Source organism: Dipodomys merriami, unplaced genomic scaffold, assembly GCF_024711535.1.
Source record: "Dipodomys merriami isolate MVZ:Mamm:240054 unplaced genomic scaffold, mDipMer1.0.p SCAF_7, whole genome shotgun sequence".
Lineage (NCBI taxonomy): Eukaryota > Metazoa > Chordata > Mammalia > Rodentia > Heteromyidae > Dipodomys > Dipodomys merriami.
Window position 1 is genome coordinate 30,672,428 of NW_027206290.1, and position 21,962 is coordinate 30,694,389.

Genomic DNA, 21,962 nt, shown 5'->3' on the forward strand with positions numbered 1-21,962 from the left:
GGAAATACAGTTGGCTGCATGGCCAGTGATAGAGACAACATAGATAACTCTCTCAAGGACTTTGGTGGAGGGAGGATGGGATGGGAAGGCAGAAAAATAATCCAGTAGTAAAGGAGATATGAGATGGGGTTTTGCTTTGTCCATTAAGAACCAAATAGAAAACCTGGTATCTTTGTCCACTGATGGAAATAGTCCAATGTAGAGGAAAGACTTTAGAATGACCAAGAGCAGGAAGAGCTGCTGAAATAATGAACTTGAGTCGGCAGGAGGTGAGAAGTTTGTGCTCAGGAACACAGCCAAGATCAAAGTGGAAAGGAAAATAGAAGGTGCCAATGCAGGTAGGCAAGTGGATGTGGCTTGCGGTTATGAGTTTATGGAAGCTAAGTGCTCTTGTAATTGCTTTTGCTTTTATTTTCTGAGTGCATAGGAGACAAGGTCATTGGCAGAGAGTGAGGACAGGAAAGAGGTGTTGGAGGTTCAAAGGGAAAGAGAAATATATGAGATCTGGTGTGTTGATACTGTGTAACCAGATGAGTTTCATGATTCTTTTCATACTCATTTGCATGCTTTTGTGCCCACAAAAGACAGTAAGACCAAAGCAACTATGTGAAAGTAGATGTTACCTTGCTGTGTACCTGACTTACTACATTTAGGACTCATTCTTTCTTGTGCCAGTTTAAAGCTACTAACATAATTTTCCCATTTGCAGTTTCAAATCTTTGTCTTGAAAAAAAAAGTTTTTAATTAAAAAATAAATCATCTTGAGCCTGTCATCCTAGCTGCTCAGGGGGCTGAGATCTGAGAATTGAGGTTCAAAACTAGACTAGGCTGACAAATCTGAGAGACTCTTATCTCCAGTTAACCACGTAAAAGCCAAAAGTAGAGCTATGGTTCAAGTGTTAAAGTGCTAGTCTTGAATGAAAAGGCTAAGGGACAGCACCCAAGCCCTGAGTTCAAGCCCCAGTGCCAGCACACACACACACACAAAAAAAAAAAGAAAAAAAAGGAAGGATAAAAAGAAGAAAATTCGTATTGAATCTCACTCAGATGTGCTACTCTGTTTAAAACCTTGAAGGAATCTCAACAGTGTCTGAAATGTACTTTATATGATATGTTCATGAACAAGTGCTTCATTATCTGCAAGCTCAGTTTGTTTTGCTATGTACGTCAGGCTGCCCTAAGACTTACTATACAGCCCAGTCTTGGCTAGAATGTGGGATCCTCCTGCCTCAACTTCCCTAGTACTCGGATTACAAGCTTGTGCCACCATGCCCACCATTAGTAAAAGACTCAAGAAATGCTTAGTCATTTAGACGTTGACTGTTCAAAAAATAAAGATAGCTGGGCACCAGTGGCTTATGCCTATAATTCTAGCTACCCAGGAGACTGAGGTCTGAGGATCCCAGTTCAAAGGCAGGAAATGTCAGTCAGACTCTTATCTCCAATTAAGCACAAAATGTCAGAAGTGGAGCAGTGGCTCAAGTGGTAGAGCATCAGCCATGAGCAAAAAGAGCTCAGGAACAGTACCCAGGCCACAAATTCAAGCCCTAGTACTAGCACACACACAAAAAGACATGATATAGCAAGTGTGACCTGTACTTTTGAAAATAAGAAATAGTATTGAACAACATCCAAGGGAGGGCTATAGACAAAACTTTGGTAACTGCAAAAAATAGGAGCCAGGTCTTGGGGGTAATACAGAAGAGGAGCAGGCGTACACTGCATCTCTGGGTAGGACCAGAGAAGGTAAGTGTGGGTGGAGCTAGGAGATAAGGAGAAAAGGAAGGTTCCAGAAAGAGAGCTGGCTCACAGGAATCATTAAGGTTAAGACTTGGCAGTGGGAAAAGAAAAAGAGCTGGTACAAAAGAAGGTTGTAGGGGGCTGGGAAGGTGGCTCAGTGGTAGAGCACTTGCCTTGCATGCATGAGGCCCTGGGTTTGATTTCTCAGCACCACATACGCAAAAAAGAAAAAAGCCGGAAGTGGCGCTGTGACTCAAGTGGTAGAGCGCTAGCCTTGAGCTGAAGAGCTGAGGGACCAGCGCCCAGGCCCAGAGTTCAGGCCCCATGACCAGACGCCCCTCCCCCCCCCAAAAAAAAAACAAAAAAAGAAGGTTGTAGGATTCCTTCTGCCCATACTAGTTCTTAAAGGAGATTGAAAACAGAAGAGCCTGCAGCCCCATTTGGTAACTAGGCATAGAGCTGGAACCAGAATAGAGAGAGGAGGGTGTGCATACAAATGACTGTGACTTGTCAGCATTTTTATAATGTGATGTGAGCACCACTGCTACTTAGAATGGTTTTCATTGTGTGATACGCATTGGTTTAAATGTAAGGGTAATGAATTTACTTTAATATTTACATTTAATACATGAATCTCTGATATCAAAGGTTTTGTTACTTAGCACAAGAGTAGGATAGGCAATACATTTTTAGTTAAAACGTAAGCCAATTTAAGAACACAGGTAAAGTCTCTGAAAAAGAGTGTTCAAATGGCAAGAACTAGGAAGGACTGTTGTTTGAGGAAACTTGACTAGACATAGGCTGAATGCTTATTTTAAGGAGACCATGATAGAAGCCTACCAGATATTCTATTAATATAATTCTCTTTCTTTTCCTAGCTGGGCTTTGCAGATCTAAACCTGGCAGAGTTTGCTGGATCAGGAAATACCACTCGTCGCTGCTTACTGGAAGGCTATGATACCAAAAATACAAGACAGGATAATTCCATTCTTAAAGTAAGTGCACAAGCTTTACATGCTGACTGATGAGATTCTATGCCCATAAAGACACATGGGTGCATGCCTTCAAGTACAAGATGTGAGTCAGTGCTGAGGTGGTAAGCCCGCCACACCTCTGAAATACAAATACACACCGCCTAGGAAAAGACCTGTCCAATTCACAGGAGCAGTGGAAAGTAGTAGACAGCCACCTTCACGATCAAAGGTATTTCAGAGGAGTTTGTGAACATTCCGAGAAGTCCATACTGTAAGGTAAATTAAATATAATTGGGTAGCTGATAAAGAGAATGCCATGCAGTATTCAGGCAGGAAGAGAAGTTTATTTTATTGTGGAACTGTTGCTCCCTCCGCACATGGTAGAGACCACGTGGCCCAAAGAGGCAAGCCGAGGTCGGCCTGAGTTTAAGTAGGGAAGGGACAGGGAGAAGGTGAGAGAAGGTATGGCCACACTGAATTCAGATGTGACCTCAGGGTTTGGGACCTTCTCCAGTTGAAGGGGAGGCATGACCTGGGGTAGCCCAGGTGGAGGAGGGGGAGGTGACTGCCCAGGTGTGCCAGTTATCTAGATGACACAGGTACTGGATGGAGACTTAGCCAAGAGGAGGGAAGAGTCTGTCTCGCCTTCCGGGGTGGACCTTACACATACTACCACAGCATGAGTGCTCACTGGGAGAAGGGGAGTCAAGATGAATAAACTCCTTAAAATGTTTGTAGCTCCCCAAAGTCATTTCCAAAACCAGCTAGATGGGGTTTATAGACATCACGGGGTTTCCTCTTGACTAGTGAAGAAAATGGGTCTGACCCACATCTGGGCATGTGGCCTATTTATTTTCAAGTACCACCAGGAGTCTTAGGTTTAGAGAAAGAAAAAATATATACTTAATAGCATTGATAGGCATATTCAGTGAGATTAGTACTCGTGGTATAAATTACCTAATAAGAAGAAAGAGCATAGTTCAGAATAGAAACAGACTGGTTTTTAGTGAGCTTGAGGTATGGCTCAGAAAGGCCCTTGAGTTCAATCCCTAGCACCACCAAGGCCTGGCATAATAGCTCACACCTAAAACCCTCATAGCTACTTGGGAAGCAGAGATCAGAAGGATTGAAGTTCAAAGCCAACCTGAGCAAAAAAATAGTATGCCCTTCATTTCAGCAAATAAGCTAGGTATGGTAATACTTAACCTGTAATTTCAGCTACAAAGAAGGTCATAGATAGGAGGATCATGTTCCCAAGCAAGCCCTAACCAAAAGAGACATTCTATTTGAAAGATAAAGGCAAATGTGTTAGGAAGTGGCTTAAGTGGTAGGGCATATCAAGACCCTGAGGTGGAACCGAGGTACCACAGAAGAACTCTACAGTTTTCAAACATTATTTCAGTAAATACATAGATTTGGCTGGGTGGGAGTATCTAAGACTTATACTCCTAGCTACTCAGGATGCTGAGATCTGAGGATTGAGGTTCAAAGCCAGCCCAGGCAGAAAAGTCCATGAGACTATCTCCACTTAACCAGCCTGAAGTGAAAGAGAGCCACAAGTAGTAGAGCATCAGCCTACCACTTGAGCAGAAAGCTAAAAGAAGGTGTAAGCCTCTGAGATCAAGCTCCATTACTGACAACAACACCACACACACACACACACACACACACACACACACACACACACACACACACAAACATAGCTCTGAAGAAATGGAAATACATGAAATTATATTTGTACAAATTCAGTGGCTATAAAGAAAGTAAATGGAAATTGACATGTTAATTGAAATCCATTTGTACAACTACTTAAAAGATAATTGAAGGCAGAGAGAAGAAGGGGAGGGAGAAAAGGGGAGGGGAGAGGGAAGACAATGAAACTAGAAAAGTATCATTTTATAAACTTCATGTTTGTTTTATAAATTTTTTTTTTGTCAGTTGTGGGGCTTGAACTCTGGGCCTGAATGCTCTTCAGCTCAAGGCGAGCACTCTAACACTTGAGCCACAGAGCCACTTCCGGCTTCCTGATGGTTTATTGGAGATAAGAATCTCACAGTCCGGTGGGGGGGCGGGAGGGGGGTATAATTGGGTGGGGTAGGGGGGAGGCTGGGAAGGGAGGTGAAGGGTAAACAAAGGAGGAGGCTGCAATGCTTGGTAAGAAATGTATGCATTATCCTGCCCATGTAATTGTAGCCCCTCTGTACAGTATGTTCTCAAACAAAATAAAATAATATTAAAAAAAAAAAAAAAAAGAATCTCACAGTCTTTCCTGCCCAGGTTGGCTTTGAACCGTGACCTTCAGATCTCAGCCTCCTGAGTAGCTAGGATGACAGGCTAGTTAGCCACCGCTGCCTGGCTGTTTTATAATTTTAAGGTTATATAGCTCTAAAGTTTCTGAAAGCACTTACACATACCCCTATGAAATTACAGGACTGGAGGGGTAGGCAAAGATTGTTATCTACCTTTTATGACTGGAGCAGCTAAAACCAGAGTGCAAATCTGCTAGCAGTATATTCTCTCCTGGGAGCTCATTGAAAACGTTGCTGACACTTCTCACTTCCCACATTTTCTTCCTCATCTGCATTCTATTCCTACAATCTCATGCTAGGTTTCTTGGTCACTGGCAACTTCACTATTTCCAACGTTTCAGTTTAAAGTTTTCCCCTCTCTGGCATCGACTCCTTAGCTCCCAGTCCTCTGTCTCCAGCTTCCTCTGTCTTCCACCTTCTCACCTTCTCGCTTTACCACTTCTTCACAGTCTGCCAGCTTCCACATCCCTCTCATCCAGCGTACATTCCATGGCCCATGGTTATCTTTTTTTTTTTTTTACTATAGAGTTGATATACAGAGGGCTATGATTATATTCATACTGATATTCCTGACATCCCCAAGTAATGGTCAACTCCAGCTAGTTGAACCCTCCTGCCTGCTAAACATTGCTGGAAGGGAGACAGGCCAGATTAGCTGAAATCCTCACTGCCACCCAACACAGCAACCATAGGACCCTAGGAGCAAAGATGGATAAACCAGCCAGCATCACACACACCCCCAGGAGTGGTTGTTACTGGAAAAGCACTGGGTTTTTACCCTCATCTTTTCCAGTCTGATTTTTGTAATTACAAGGTTTTGAATATTAATAACCATTTTTAATCTATGCTTATGTAAAGCAGTAATGCTGGGTATACTCCCCCCATGATGTTTAACAGCCATTTAGTGCTTTCTAGCTAGAAGCCATTAGATTAAGTGCTGTGGAGGAATCAAGGGGGTGGGGGGGGAGCAGATGTGCTTCCGCTCTCCAGTCATCCTTTGTAATCGTGGCATTTCTTGTTCATACATCTAGGTTCTGATCAGCATGCAGCTAATGTCCGGTGATCCATGTTTTAAAACGTAAGTTGATGTCCAGTAAATGGATTGTTTGTCTGAATTTGCTTAAATATATTTTCAGTAATATTTTTGTAGTGAACTATCTTATTTGCGAATTTTGCAGGCAAATAGTTCATTTCCTGGTAGATTGACCTGACCCTCACAGAAGTTACTGTTGCTTCACCTTCTAAATTGTTTAATCTGTAGGTCTTTGTCATCTTTAGGTTTTGAGGTTGGTGGTGAAATTAACTGGATTTGTGTGTGTGTGTGTGTGTGTGTGTGTGTGTGTGTGTGTGTGTGTGTGTGTGTGTGTGCGCACGCGTGTATGTGTGCTAGTAACAGGGCTTGAACTCAAGACCTCATGCTCTCCTTCCACTTTCTTGCCCACAGTTGTCCCTACCACTTGAGCCATGCCTCCCTTGGAATTTTGCTGGTTAATTGGGACTCTTCTGCCTCCATTAGCTACAAATCAAGACCCTCCAATCTCAGCCATCTTGAGTAGCTAGGATTAAGCTGTGGTGCCTGGCAAACTGAAATTTTTCAGTTGGTTTCTGTGTACCTAAACTAATCATTTCTTCAACAAGTAGCTGTTAAGTGCCTTAGTGCATTTGAGAGCATATTCTGAGTCTACAGAAGCAGCAGTGAATGCAATATACTTAAGTTCCTGGATCTTACACCCCAAGAGGAAACAAATCCACATGGCATATCAACATGGAAGAGATAAGTGACTTGGTGAAAATATAGGAGGGCAACAATGGTAGAGAGAAATGCTCTTTTACATTGAGTCACCAGGGAAGACCCCAGTCAAGAGAGTATTGGACCAGAGACATGCAGAATGTGGGAAGCAAGCCATGCAGATATCTGGGGAAAGAACCTTCAAGGTAGAAGGAACACAGACAAAGACCCTGAGAGAGGAGCTACCAGGTTCAGGCAACTGCCAAAAGTCTGTTGTGTGCAGATGGCCTTACAGACCGTCCCACTTACACTCTTGAGTGGGATTAAAGACTAAGGAACGTTCAAGTGGTCAGTAAAATCACCTGACTTGGGACTGTTAGATGGAGAATGGACAGTTTGTGGGAACAAGGACAGAAGTAGGTAGATTCCATGACTCTTTTCAGTAACTTAGAATGTGGGTTTTAACAGGATAAGTGTTTTCACTGATTAAGAAACCACAAGAAGAGCAGTTGAGAGTTTAGGTGTTGGACCTGCTGAATTTGAGAGCCCTGTTAACACCCAGTGGGATGACTTGAACAGCAGCAACAGCCAGGTGTCTGTGGAAGGATCCAGGCTGGGATAGATATTTGGAAATCATCACACCATCATAGAGAGCAGTTAGAGCTATGAGACTTGCTAAAATGATCTAAAGAGTAGATAGGAGCCAGGGGTGCTGGTGGCTCACACCTGTAATCCTGATAAACCATGATCCTATAAACCATGATCTGAGGATCATGGTTCAAAGCCAGCCCAGGCAGGAAAGTCCGTAAAATTCTTATATCCAATAAACCACCAGAAAACTGGAAGTGGCGTTGTGGCTCAAGTGGTAGAGCACTCGCTTTGAGCTGAAGAGCTGAGGAACAGCGCCCAGGCCCAGAGTTCAAGCCCCACAACTGACAAAAAAGAAAATACATAGGAAGAAAAGGGAAGAACCACAGATGGAGCGGTGGGACAGAACAGGCTAGAAGCTAGAGGGAGGGTCAAGCAGTGAGACTGGGAGGAAGCAAAGCCAAGTGTAGAAGGTATGGAGAAAGGAGTAGCCACACTAGGCATCAGCTTAGCAAATAGAACACTTGTCCAGCATGCCCAAGGTCAGGGTTCAGTCCCCTGCACCATAAAATAAAACAAAAGAGAAATAACATCCTGTATCCATACACTGCTGAAGATGCAGGCTGAGAACTGGCCTTGGAACTTGGTAGCCTAGAGGTTATTGGTAACTTTGACAAGCAATTTGCTAGAAGACTCTTCGCCTTTTCAAAACAAGTGAAAGAGGTTAGGAGAAAATTAATGGTTGTGAGGAAATTGCTATAAAAAGGAACAGAAACGGAGTCATAAGTGAGTGGCTACCAAGGAGGGCAGGTGGTGTTTCTTCACATGAGAGCTGGCACAGTGTGTTTGTACTGATGCCAGTGACCTGATAAAGAGGGAAGACAGTGTCCTTGGCTTGTCCCAGAGGGATGAGGGTAGAGAACCTAGCTACTGAGGCAGATAGTGAGCATGGAAGTTTGTGGAAGCTTCTTGCTCATTCTGCCATATTGTTTAGTGCAATAGAAGACAGGGATGGAGTGGATAGAAGTGGGGTGTTGAATGAAGGGGCAAATGAGGGTGAAAGCCTCAGAGAATGGGAGAGTAAATTGAATGGGGAAATTCAACCTTCTTAATGAAGGTCCATTAGGTCTTAATGAGGCATCTGAGGAGAATGTCTTTAGAAAAGTAAATATTAAAGCCAGGTGCCCATGGCTTGTGCCTATAATCCTAGGTACTCAGGAGGCTGAGATCTGAGGATTGGGATTCAAAACCAGCCCGAGCAGGAAAGTCTATGAAAGTCTTATCTCCAGTAAACCACTCATAAAACAGGAAGTGGCACTGTGGCTCAAGAGGTAGAATGCTAGCCCTGAACTGAAGAGCTGAGGGACAGCACGCTGGCCCAGAGTTCAAGCCCCACAACCGACAAAAAAAAAAAAAAGGAAATATTACATCTTTCTATCTGTGTTGTGTTCTTAATAGCTCTTGCTGTGACTTAAAAAGCAGTGTCTAGCAAGGTGGGGTAGTGCACACTTGTAATCCCAGCACTAAAGAGACTGAGGCAGAAGGATCTCAAGTTCAGTATCAATCTGGGCTACATAATGAGATCCTATTGTTCCCTACCCCCAAGAAAAAAGCTGGGGAAAACAAACAACACAGGGTGGCTTATACCTGTAATCCCAGCCACTCTAGAAGCACAGATCCAGAGGATCATAGTTTGAGCCAGAGTTAACTTTTTACTTGCACAAAAGAGTTAGCAAGACCCTATCTCAATAAATAAGCCAGACATAATGGTCCCCATCTCTGATTCCAGCTGCATGGAAGGTTTAACTAGGAGGATTGTGGTCTAAGTATGGGCCCATGGGCAAAAATGTGAGACCATCTGAAAAATAATTAAAGTTTACAGTGCTAGGGGTGTGGCTCAACAGAAAACAAACTTTAAAAATAAAAGAGAGAGAGGAGTTTGGTCATGTAGGCATGACTCATCCATCAGTGATTAATGACTATGACAGAAGGACACCATTCTTCTTGTGCTTCTTTTACATATTAATTTTCCCCATGAGATACTGAATACAGTTTAAAAAAAAAAAACAAGCTCTTGTATATTATGAAAATATAACTGGGCTGGGAAGGTGGCTCAGTGGTAGAGCGCTTGCCTTGCATGCCTGAGGCCCTGGGTTCGATTCCCCAGCACCACATAAGCAAAAAGAAAAAAGCCAGAAGTGGCATTGTGGCTCAAGTGGTAGAGCGCTCGCCTTGAGCTGAAGAGCTGAGGGACAGCGCCCAGGCCCACAGTTCAGGCCCCACGACTGGACCCTCCCCCCCCCAAAAAAAAAGAAAAAGAAAAAAGAAAATATAACTGTTGGTCTACTTTGTAGTTCAGGCTAGCCTTGAACTCAATCTTCTGCCTCTTCCTCCCAAGTTCTGGAGATTACAGGTATGCACCATCATACCTTCTGTGAGCCCTCTCAGGGCTCTATGGAGGCAGTGTCTTTTCTATTTTCATTATTTTGTTGTAGAAAGGAAACCTTCCTTCCCCCATGAAGTGTGTGTGTGTGTGTGTGTGTGTGTGTGTGTGTGTGTGTGTGTGTGTGTGTGTGTGTGTGTGTGTGTGTGTGTGTGTGTGTGTGTGTGTGTGTGTGTGTGTGTGTGTGTGTGTGCACTCAACAATCTTGATCCCAGAACCTAGGCTTTTGTGCTTAAGGCTATCAATCTCTACCACTTGAGCCACAGCTCCACTTCTAGCTCTTTGGTGGTTAATTGGAGATAAGTGTCACAAATTTTCCTACCCTGTCCGGTTTAGAGCAGTGATCCTCACTCAGGTCTCAGACTCCAGTAGCTAGGTTTACATGCATGAGCCACAAGTGCCCAGCTCCCCATGAATTTTTTAATAGTTAACGTGATTTGTTGGTTTGTTTTTATTGCTCTCACCTTCAAAAGGCTAATCTTACCAGGCAGCTCAGTAAAGCATGCACCAATCTCTAATTGTATTTCAAACTTTCATGCTCAGCCACAATTCAACTTCTGCTCCTTAAAAATGTTTATTTACAGGCCTCCTTCTACATCAATGTCTATAGCAATTGCTGGTGAATCTGAGTCTCTGGAAGAAGATAGAAAAGGCGGAGAGACTCTCAAAGTCCACCTTGGAATAGCAGGTACAAATGTGTCAATTGATGAGCTTTTTTTTTTTGGTCAGTCATGGGGCTTGAACTGAGGGCCAGGGCACTGTCCCTGAGCTTTTTCACTCAAGGCTAGTGCTCTACCACTTTGAGCCAGAGCTCCACTTCTAGTTTTCTGGTGGTTAATTGGGGACTTTCCTGTCCACACTGGCTTTGAACTGTGATCCTCAGATCTTAGCCTCCTGAGTAGCTAGGATTAAAGCGCCTGATGACTTTTTATTATCCTTGAGCATGAAAGTTTTATACATGTATAACTTGAAAGGGATCAGTAAGCACCTTGATTAGGCCAATGCTTTCTTTGTCTAAAGTGATGTTTGTGCTCCTACAGCCCCACTGAAGCTGCAGCCTCCCACTGACAGCATCTGTTCCTCACAGATATACCAGGAGTTTCCCACCCTCCCACACCGACCCAGAAATTCCTGCCAGTCCCCTCTCAAGTGTGATTCTCTTTCAGCAATCACTTCCCCTCTGTCAGAAGTTCTCTAGCCTTGTTATGTGTTAGAATCCCTGGAGGGCAGCTGAGAAATATAATCCTAGCTACTCTGGAGAGTGAGATTTAAGGATCACGGTTCAAAGCTATTCTAGGCAAGGAAGTCCATGAGACTCTTATCTCCAATTAACTACCAAAAAGCTGGAAACCATGCTGCAGCTCAAGGGGCAAAATGCCAGACTTGAGCATAAAACCAAGGTAGCAAGGCTTTGGTGGCTCATGCCTGTAATCTGGGCTACTCAGGAGATCTGAAGATCACAGTTCAAGGGAGCCTGTGGCTGAGACTCTTATCTGAAGTTAACCACCAAAACCTGGAAGTGGAACCGTGACTCAAGTGGTAGAGTACTAGCCTTGAACAAACAAACAAAAGGCTCAAGGACAGTGCCCAGTCCCTGACAATGCCCCAGGCCCTGAGTTCAAGCTCCAGTACCAGCACCGAAAGGAGGGAAAATCATCTTGAGGACTTGAGCTTTTTAAACCAGACTGCTGTTGCCTGCAGCCAATTTTTTTTTGGGGGGGGAGTCCAGTTGTAGGGCCTGAACTCTGGGCCTGGGAGCTGTCCCTCAGCTCTTCAGCTCAAGGCTAGCGCTCTACCACTTAAGCCACAGCGCCACTTCCGGCTTTTTTCTTTTTGCTTATGTGGTGCTGAGGAATCGAACCCCAGGGCCTCATGCATGCAAGGCAAGCTCTCTACCACTGAGCGACCTTCCCAGCCTGAGAGTACATTTCTTATCAAGCATTGTTGCCTCTTTGTTTCCCCTTCCCATCCCTTCCCATACTCCCCCCACCTCCCCCAACCCGATCCCTCCCCCCAAACTTGTAAAGTTTGTTTTTCAACATAACTACTTATACATTTCATTGTTGCAATGGGTCCACCTGTATCCCTAGTTAAATGATTTGTTTTTGCCCTTCCCCTCCACAAATTATACCAACATCAAATACAGTGAAAGCAGGGGTTATACCGTGGGGGAGGGACATACAAAGCAACATAGAAATCATCTTATAAATATGTTAGAAACAATTGCATGAAAGAAAAAACAAAACATTTGAATGCTTATCTTGGGGTTCATTCCCCTAACATCAATTTATCTGACCTTTTCTGCTTGACTCAGGCATATACTAGTTATTGCAAATAAGGGAAACCATGGGACCCATGGTTCTTTGGGCCTGGCTTACTTCACTTTACATAGAGCTCCCCTATGACCCAGCAATCCCACTTTTGGGCATTTACCCAAATGATCACAAACAAGACCATGCTAAAGCTACCAGCACAACTATGTTTATTGCAGCATTATTTACCATAGCTAAGATATGGAACCAACCCAGATGTCCCTCAGTAGATGAATGGATCAAGAAAATGTGGTATATATACACAATGGAGTTCTATGCCTCCATCAGAAAGAATGACATTGCCCCATTTGTTAGGAAATGGAAAGGCTTTGAAACAATTATATTAAGTGCAGCCAATTTTTGACTCATTAGACCCAGCTTGGTATCTGAAATTGTGTATTACAAACAAGTTCTCCCTTCCACTTCCCCAGTCAGGCTGCTGCTGCTGGTTGCACAGCACACTTGCAGATGCCTAATCAGAGTCTGCTCTAGTTGTTCAAAATAGTGTGAACAAGATGCTGAGCTGAGTGGAGGAGAAGGACTTGGAAGCTTCCTTCCCATGTTATGTGAGCAGGATGCTCTGTTGAAAGAGTGAAAAGAGGTGACACTAGGGACCAGTGTTCAAATACACAGCAACATGCTTTCTTCTAGGTAAGGGGGACCATGACATTTCCTTATTTAACCTTATTTATCATTAGCTTCTTCCCTTCAGCATGTCTTTCTTCTAGAAAAAAAGAACAAAACAAAACCCTGTTAGCCCTAGAGCCTTCTCTGTCTACTTAATGTCCTCCTGTAGACACCTGCAGGCTGCTCGTTGTCTTGACAGGGCAGATAGATAGACAGATAGATAGATAGATAGATAGATAGATAGATAGATAGATAGATAGATAGATAGATAGATAGATAGATAGATAGATAGATAGATAGATAGATAGATGTCTGAGTGTGCATTTGTGGACATCATCACTGGAAGTATATATGGAATATACATTGTGTATGTGTGTATAGTTTATAGAAAGGATTCATTTACAGAAATATGCTATCCAGGGGCCAGGAAGGTGGCTCAGTGGTGGAGCGCTTGCCTTGAGCTGAAGCGCTGAGGGACAGCGCCCAGGCCCAGAGTTCAGGCCCCACGACCGGACCCAAAAATAAAAAAGAAATATGCTATCCATTCATTGTGAAATGCAGTTGTAGTCTGCCTTTTCTATCTTCTTCAGTTACATGATCGTCAAATCCTGGAAGCATTATTTTTCCCCCATCAGTGACCTGGCTACTTATTTTTCCTTTTGTTGGGGAATAGTAATGGGAAATGAACCCAGGACTTTACACTTACTAGGCAAAATGTTCTACTGCTTCAGCCACACCCCCAGACCTGTTGTTTTTAGTTTTGTTTTTTTCGGGTATGATCTCCCACTAACTGCCAGGGCTGGCCTCAACTTCTGACTTTCTCCTTCAGCCTCCCAAGTAGCTGAGACTATAGATGTATGCTACCACCTCTAGCTTTATTTTATCTTTCTTAGAGGTTTCTCTTCCTTGGCCTCCCACCTCTGATCATTCCTTTGCTGGCTTTTTAGAGGCTTCTTCATCTTCTTCCATCTTCCTTATAAAGGAGCACAGGGTTTAGTTTCTTGGGCAGTGTTTCCAGTGCCCTTAGATTTTAACTATCACATGATAGTTAAATAGGTAAACACTATCACTGTGTTAACTCTGGATCTCCCTCTTGAGCTCCAGGGATATAACATATAGCATGGTATGAATGTCCTTTGGAAAGGTCTGCTTTGTGTCACATGTGATATTGAACTCCATCTGTCTTCCTCCCTAGGCAGACTCCATGTTCTTCATGATCAGGTCTTTTATGTCCCAACATAAGGCCAGGGAGGTGGTCAAAATTAAGGAATGTCTGGGCCACAGTGGCTCATTCCTGTAATCCTAGCTACTCAGGAGGCTGAGATCTAAAGATTGTGGTTCAAAGCCAGCCCAGGTAGGAAAGTCAATAAGACTCCTGTCCAATGAACTAGCAAAAAGCTGAAAGTGGAGATGTGGTTCAAGTGGTAGAACACCAACCTTGAGTGAAAAAGCTAAGAAACAGCACCCAAGTCCTGAGTTAAATCCCCGATTCTGGAACAAAAAAAAAAAAAAAATCAGGTATGTGGACTGGGCATCCCCAGGTGGCTCAAATTCCATATATCCAGCACCAACTTCTGCTTAGTAATAGAGCTCTGACATTTGTGCTAGCTCAGCATCTGTCATGTTCAGCCTTCAACCCTTCACCCTGTTCATGCTTTTGCCAGTGATTTCAAGATGTGCATATTTTTGTCACACGCTTGCTTAAAGCCATTGAATTATTTCCTTAAACTCCCTCAGGGGTTGGAAGACATTGCTCAAGTATAGAATACCCACCTAGCAAGTATAAGACCTTGAGCTCAAACCCTAGTACTATTTTAAAAAAGCAAGCAAGCAAGAAAGAAAGAAAACATACAAAGATTGCTATCAGCAGGTTCTGCTCATGTATCCAATTCAGTTTGTTCAGTCATCTATCTATACCACTACCCAGTAGGCCAACTTTACCAAACCGTTTGCTCCCCTACAAGCAAAGCATGCTCTGCTATATGCCTTTCCTTCTTCACCTAGCTTTAGCTCATTGCTAAAGTCCTGGATTAGCCATGACCATATTGTATGACATACACTGCCCTGTTTATTACCTTTTCAAACAGAGTCTCACTACAGGCTAGCCTCCAACTTCAGATTCTCTTGCCTCTGCCTCCCAAGTTCTGGGCTTGCTAGTTTGTGCCATCTTAGAGCCTGCTCTTTCACTGCTTTTTGGAGATCTTAGTAGATTCCATTTGTTGCTTTTAGCTTTGTGCTTGCCATGTTATATCCTGTTTGCTTCCATCTCTAAAGTTTAAGAATGTCTTGTCTTATTTATTATATGCCCCTTATACCTTCATTTCCTCTATATCCTGGGGGCCTAACTTGGTAAGAGCCTAAGAAATACTTATTAAATGAACAAATTTTGTAAATTAATGGATGAGTTAGGTCTGAGCCAAATGCAGGAATAAATATTTGGCTCTGTGTACATTCAGAAACCAGCTCTTTGAATATGTTTTGCTTGTTTTTGTTTTTGTTCACACCAGTACTGGAACTTGAATTCAGGGCCTCATCTTCTCACTTCTGCTCAAGGCTGGTGTGTTACCCCTTGAGCCACAAACCTCCACTTCCTGGAGTGGATTTTGTAGGAGCTAACCTTTGGCTTGGGCCTTCTAGAGAGGGAGATATCTGGGATACTTGCAGTCTGTTCAGAAACAGGAAACATTTGCAGAGGGCCAGGCAGTGGCAGGAGCTTGCTTGACTGGCAGTTTGTGTTGCTCTGTGTTCAGTATCATTTACAGAACTGCTGCTATAATAGCTGTATTACTCAATTGCTTTTCTCTGCTTCTAAGTTGAAAACAGTTCTAGTTTCCAAATGTTTCACCCTAATGAAAAGATCACAGTTCTGTAGTCTGTGGAAGAAGCCTGGACCCAGAAACACACAGTTCGCATCTGGAATATGCACATGACTGGGGAATTACTAGAAGCAAGCCGCTTTGGCACTGCTGTTCTGTACATCTACTTGGAAACAGAGTATTATAATCAATTTCCAGGGAACTTCTATCCTCAGAGCCCAAATTATAACTTAGCACAGCAACACTAACATTACAGTAATAAAGTGTTCTTTTGTTTACTGCTCTTGACAGATTTTTAAGGAAGCAAGATTTCCTTAAAAAAAAAAAAATGCCACTAAAGAAATTTGGGGGGAAGGGATGCTTCAGTGGTGAAGTGCTTAACTAGCATGTATGAGGGCCTGGATTCCATTCCAACACACACACACACACACACACACACACACACTCCACAACGCTTGAGAACACACACACACACACACACTCCACAACGCTTGAGAACACACACACACACACACACACACACACACACACACACACACACACATACACACACACACACACACACACACACACACTCCACAACGCTTGAGAACAGAAACTCCTAGATGTAAGAAGTGGGGCCTGAACTCTGGGCCTGGGTGCTGTCCCTCAGCTCTTCAGCTCCAGGCTAGTGCTCTACCACTTGAGCCACAGCGCCACTCCGGCTTTTTTCTTTTTTGCTTATGTGGTGCTGAGGAATCGAACCCAGGGCCTCAAGCATGCAAGGCAAGTGCTCTACCACTGAGCCACCTTCCCAGCCCCACCTGAAAATCTTATACTTAGCAACGCTGTCTCCTCCATTCATTCAGAGGCAGATAGAACCCCTGTACCCTGCAAAACTGCTCTCACTCAGCTTGTGGTAGCTACAGACTCTTGAACATTACCTGCCCCTGTGTGAGTCCATTTCTGCCCTAAGTCTTATCATTTGGGATTTGGAGCCAAAAAATCTTGGGTCCTTTACATCTCTGCCACTTGCTTCTTTGTTTTTTTTATTTCTCTTGGGCTTTAACTCAGAGCCTAACACTTTTCCTTAAGGGGGCTTTTTTGTTGTTTTTTTTTGGGGGGGGTGGTTTTGGTGGTTAATTGGAAATAGATTCATGGACTTTGTTGCCTGTACTGGCTTCAAACCATGATCCTCAGGTCTCAGCCTTCTCAGTAGCTACGATTACAAGCCTGAGTCACCAGTGCCAGGCTCTATCACTTTCTAAATGACATGTCTTGTCACTTAGCCTGTCAGAGTGTGAGCTTCCTTATGCAGACACTGGAGAAGGGGAAGTGTGTGATGGATTCCAACCATAAGCCTGAAGCTTCCACTTCAGTTCTCACTAGGCTAATACTTCTCCAACTTCCACACCATAGTCTTCTGCAAAGAGCTCAATGTTTGTATCTACCAGACAACATAATAGTCATCAGAATCTAACTACTTTTGGATATGGTGAATTGGAAAGATGTTATTAGGAGCAGAGTTATTCTTTCTAGATAACTACCTCCCCCTGACCCCAGAGAAAAAGACAGAGCCTTCTGTCTTTTGATTACTAAGAAATTAAATAATTTCCATCCAGATATTTAAAAATCCAAGCAGATTCAATAAATGCTTTATTGTTTGACTTGAACAATAAAACTGGGAGAGAGCAAGGGAAGGGATGATAAATAAAAAACTTTAAAAAGAAAAAAATCACCACTAGGAGGCGGAGAATGGTAATTGTATACACCTGTAATCCCAGTACTCAGGATGTTAAGGCAGGTTTGTGAGGTTGAAGCAAGCTTGAGTTACATAGTGAGACCCTGTCTCAAAAGAAGGGGAAAAAAGAAAACCACATTAAGATCTGACAGGTTTTTTTTTTTGAGAATTTTTAAGGATAAACCTAACTGTAACAATGAAATGAAGTTTAACATCTTAGCCAGAAAGGAATTGCAAATCAAAACTACACTGAAAAGTTAGGCAGTGGTAGCTCACATCTGTAATCCTAACTATTCAGTCGTCTGACTCCTAGGGGATTGTGTTTCAGAGCCAGCCCTGGCAGGCAAATTCATGAGACTCTTTTCTCACAGAGGTGTGGCTCAGGTAATGGAGCTCCAGCCTTGAGCAAAAAAGGCCAAGCAAGAGTGAGGAAGCCTGAGTTGAAGCCCCAATACCAACACAAAAAAAGCAAACAAGAAACCACTGAGATTCCATTTCATAAAAAAAAAAAAAACTTTGAATATTGACAAAGAAAGATGGGCAAGCAGGGTACTTTTCTATTTCATTGATGGATAGGAATGTAAATTAGGGTAACCACTATGGAAATAAATATGAAGGGTCCTCAAGACATCAAAAATAGAACCACCATGGGGCTGGGAAGGTGGCTCAGTGGTAGAGCGCTTGCCTTGCATGCCTGAGGCCCTGGGTTCAATTCCTCAGCACCACATAAGCAAAAAAAAAAAAAAAAAAAATAGAACCACCATATGATATTGCTATTCCACTCACATAAAATAAATATACTTGCACACCCATGTTAGACATTATTCACAATTGCCATGTGAGGGAACAGCCTAAGTGCTTATCAGCCAGTGAATGGATAAAGAAAATGTGACTGAGATGTGATAATACATATACACTCATACAAACAATGGACTATTACTCAGCCATAAAGAACAAAATTTTATTGTTTACAGGAAATTAATGGAACTGGAGATCATTATGTTAAGTGAAATAAGCCAGACTCAGGAAGTCAGATGTCACCTGTTTTCCTTCATATGTGGAATCTAGACCTTACAACAAAATGATATGAATGTAAAAGGGAGAGGAAGACAGTGGAACGGAGTGGGGGGGGAGAAGAGGATGATAGAAGGGTAGATATGATCAAAGTGTAATGATATGCAGGTATAAAAATAAATGAGGGGGGAGGGGGGAGGCTAGGAAGGGATGTGAAGGGTAAACAAAGGAGGAGGCTGCAATGCTTGGTAAGAAATGTATGCATTATCCTACCCATGTAATTGTAACCCCTCTGTACAGTATGTTCACAAATAAAATTTAAAAAAATAAATGAAACTCATTACCAGTGCCAGTAGTTCACACCTTTAATCCTAGCTAGTTGCTCAAGAGACTGATATCTCAAGATTGCGATTCAAAGCCAGCCTGGGCAGGAAAGTCAAGTTAAGTCTCCACTTAACCCCAAGAAAACCAGAAATGGCACCATGGCTCAAAGTGATAGAGTGCTAGCCTTGAGTGAAAAAGCTGAGGAACAGCGTCCAGACCCTGAGTTCCAGGCCCATGACCGACCAAAAAAACAAAAAAAAGATAAATGAGACTCACTTAAAAATGTAAAAAAAAAAAAGGGGGAGAGAGATGAAATTAATAAATGGAGTAGATAATGATCAAAGTATATGCATGAAAGAAATACCACATGAAACCTTTTGTACAATTAATAATCTAAGAAGAATAAATTGGTGGGGCTTCAGTGTCTCACAGCTGTAATCCTAGCTACTCAGGAGGGTGAGACCTAAGGATCACAGTTCAAAGCCAGCTGGGGCAGGAAAGTCTAAGACTTTTATCTCTAATTAGCCACCAGAGAACTGGAAGTAGAGCTGTCACTCAAAGTAGTAGAGCACTAGCCTTGAGCAAAAGAGCTCAAGGACAGTGCCCAGGCTCTGAAGTTCAAGTCCCATGACTAACAAAAAAAAAAAATAGTATTTATAATAATAAACCTAAATCTTAGCTACTCAGGGAGCTCAGATCTGAGGATTGCATTTAGGAGCCATCCTGGCAAGAAAGCCTGTGACACTCATCTCCAATAAACCACAAGAAAGCCAGAAGTGGCGCTGCAGCTCAAGTGGTAGAGCATTGAATAAAAGAACTCAGGGATAGCACCCTGAGTTCAAGCCCCAGGACCACCAGCACAAAAAATAAAAATAAAATGAACACAAAACTGTAATGGTTGTAAAACAGTGTTGTTAAATGCTACAAAAGCATTGGAATTCTTCAAAGAAACTAAGATATTTAACTTTTATTTTTTGTTATACTAATTTAAAGGAATCATTATCCACCCTATCATCATGTAAACTTCATGATAATGAACATGGCAGAAGTTACAGAAGGCAAATGAACTATTAACTAGTTGTTAGTAGTATTAGCAACATCATGTTGTGGCTTTTTGCAGATCTTTCAGCAAAGAGTGCATCTGTTCCTGATGAACTTGGTGCCTGTGGACATTCCAGAACATCGAGCTATGCAAGCCAGCAGTCCAAAGTATCAGGTAGAGGCTCACAGTGCATCTGAATTCCTTGTTGTTCTGAGGGGTCTTGAAACTGCTATGGTGTGGGCAGTCATTAGACCACATAGTGTCTGCTATTAGAATTAAATCCAAGATGGTTTTTCTCTGACAGGGTACAGCTCGTGTCACTCCCGATCATCTAGTTTCTCTGAGTTCTGCCACCGGAGAAACACTTCGGTGGGAAGTACCTCAACGGGAATTGAAAGTATCCTCGAGCCATGTGATGAAATTGAGCAAAAACAAACTGAATCAACTCTTGATATGGCTGATAAAGAAGATACAAACTCTGAAAAGCTCAACAGGTATCTTTTTAGCTTAAAGGATAAATTTAAATTGGAGAGGGAGAAAAAAAAAAACCTTTGTTTTCATGACAGTTAATAAAAAGGAGGGAAAACTGTGATTGTTTCCCAAGATGTCCGATGAAACAGGACTCCGTAGAATCTCAGCTGAAGCGAGTGGATGACACCAGAGTGGATGCAGATGACATTGTGGAGAAAATACTGCAAAGCCAAGACTTCAGCCTGGACTCCAGTGCCGAAGGTGTGTAGGTTGCTGCGGTCTAGCCCTGTGAGGCTCGTGGGGGCAGCTGGGAAAAGGCAGGACACCATGCTGGCTACTGCTGCATGTCAATGAAAAAAATCTACACTTTATAGCTCTTTTTTTTTTTTTTCTGTGACTGAATATTGAGTTTGGAACAGAATAAACTTTAGTTAAAAGCGATCATGCAGGGGACCAGTGGCTCACACCTGTAATCCTAGCTAATCAGGAATCTAAGATCTAAGGATCACAGTTAAAAGCTAGTGTGTACAGGAAAGTCCTTATCTCCAATTGATCAGGGAAAAGCTGAAAGTGGTAGCTTTGAGTGATAAAGCTAAAGGACAGCACCTAGGCTTTGAGTTCAAACTCTAGTACCCATCCCCCTCTCCCCCAAAAAAGAGAGAAATCAGTTTAAAGGGGTGTGCTTTCATGACAGAGCAGTTGTTCAGCAGGGGTGAGGCCTGGGTTTAATCCCAGCACCCAGGAGAGACAAAAGAAAGAAAGCTTTCATTATCTTTTTAAATTATGCTTCAGTGCCTACCACATCCATATACTTTACAACAGAGTTTCTGGTCACTGTCACCGTTGAGAGGGTTGAAATAATAGAATCCTTCAACCCTCCTCAGCGTTTTTCCTACAGCTGAACAATTATATGCCACCATCTTGAAAGGTGCAATTATTCATGCTGGGGTGGATAGAGGACACAACAATGAACTCCATTTCAATGAGTAACTAATTGTAAAGAGAAATTAAACCTTGTGAAAACTTGTAGAAAGGGCTGTCTTCATGACTCAGTGAAAAGAAAAAGATCATTAGCAAAGCTGATGAAAAATGACGTTTAAAATATGTAGGGCTTTTTGGAATTTTAAATTTTTTTATCACTTTTACAAACCAAAATGTAAAATATGAATTACTGCAGTAGGCATGTTATTTGTCAATGATCTAATAATTGTCCATCTAATGAGCACTTTAAATATATATTGCAGAAGAAGGTCTGAGGTTATTTGTGGGGCCTGGTGGAAGTACAACTTTTGGCAGTCATCATCTTCCCAACAGGTATGTATACAAAGCAGAGTGCCTTAGTGTAGACTGACAAATTCACAAGTACTGTACTGAGGCAGACAGTACAAATAGCACTTAGAGGAGAACTACTGTTCCTACTGAGGCTCTCACATGTCCTTATTCTGGGTTTGTTAATACTCTGTTGTATAAGTTCATTTGTTAATTTCCTAAGATGTACTTTCAGAATGTATTAGTGATAAAAGACTAGTATGGCCAAGTTGTGACATGCAAATGATTATTTTGACCCAGGTGTAATCCCTAGCTACTCGGGAGGCTGAGATCTAAGGATTCCCCAGCCCAGCAAAGTTATGAGACTCTTCATCTCCAATTAACCAGAAAAAAAAAAGTTAGTGGAGGTGTGGCTCAGCCTTGAGCAGAAAAAGCCAAAAGCCAAACAAATGAGCCCAAGGCCCTGGGTTCAAGCTCTAGTACCAGACTGACTACACATCCTTAGGCACCTAAAGCTCACACCTGTAATCCTAGCTACTCAGGAGATTGAGATCAAGAAGATCATGCTCAGAAGCCAGCCTGGC

The 21,962-nt window shown here is 42.6% G+C and overlaps 1 protein-coding gene across 1 annotated transcript in view; it reads left to right on the forward strand.

The window, feature by feature from the left end:
• Eeig2 (EEIG family member 2) overlaps window positions 1-21,962 on the forward strand; it is a 58,135-nt gene that overhangs the window by 29,668 nt on the left and 6,505 nt on the right. Inside the window, exons 4-10 of the mRNA XM_070006169.1 lie at window positions 2,619-2,735; window positions 6,055-6,101; window positions 10,368-10,471; window positions 19,717-19,812; window positions 19,943-20,132; window positions 20,243-20,370; window positions 21,354-21,423. Coding sequence (XP_069862270.1) covers window positions 2,619-2,735; window positions 6,055-6,101; window positions 10,368-10,471; window positions 19,717-19,812; window positions 19,943-20,132; window positions 20,243-20,370; window positions 21,354-21,423 — 752 coding nt within the window. The remainder of the gene's footprint in view (window positions 1-2,618; window positions 2,736-6,054; window positions 6,102-10,367; window positions 10,472-19,716; window positions 19,813-19,942; window positions 20,133-20,242; window positions 20,371-21,353; window positions 21,424-21,962) is intronic.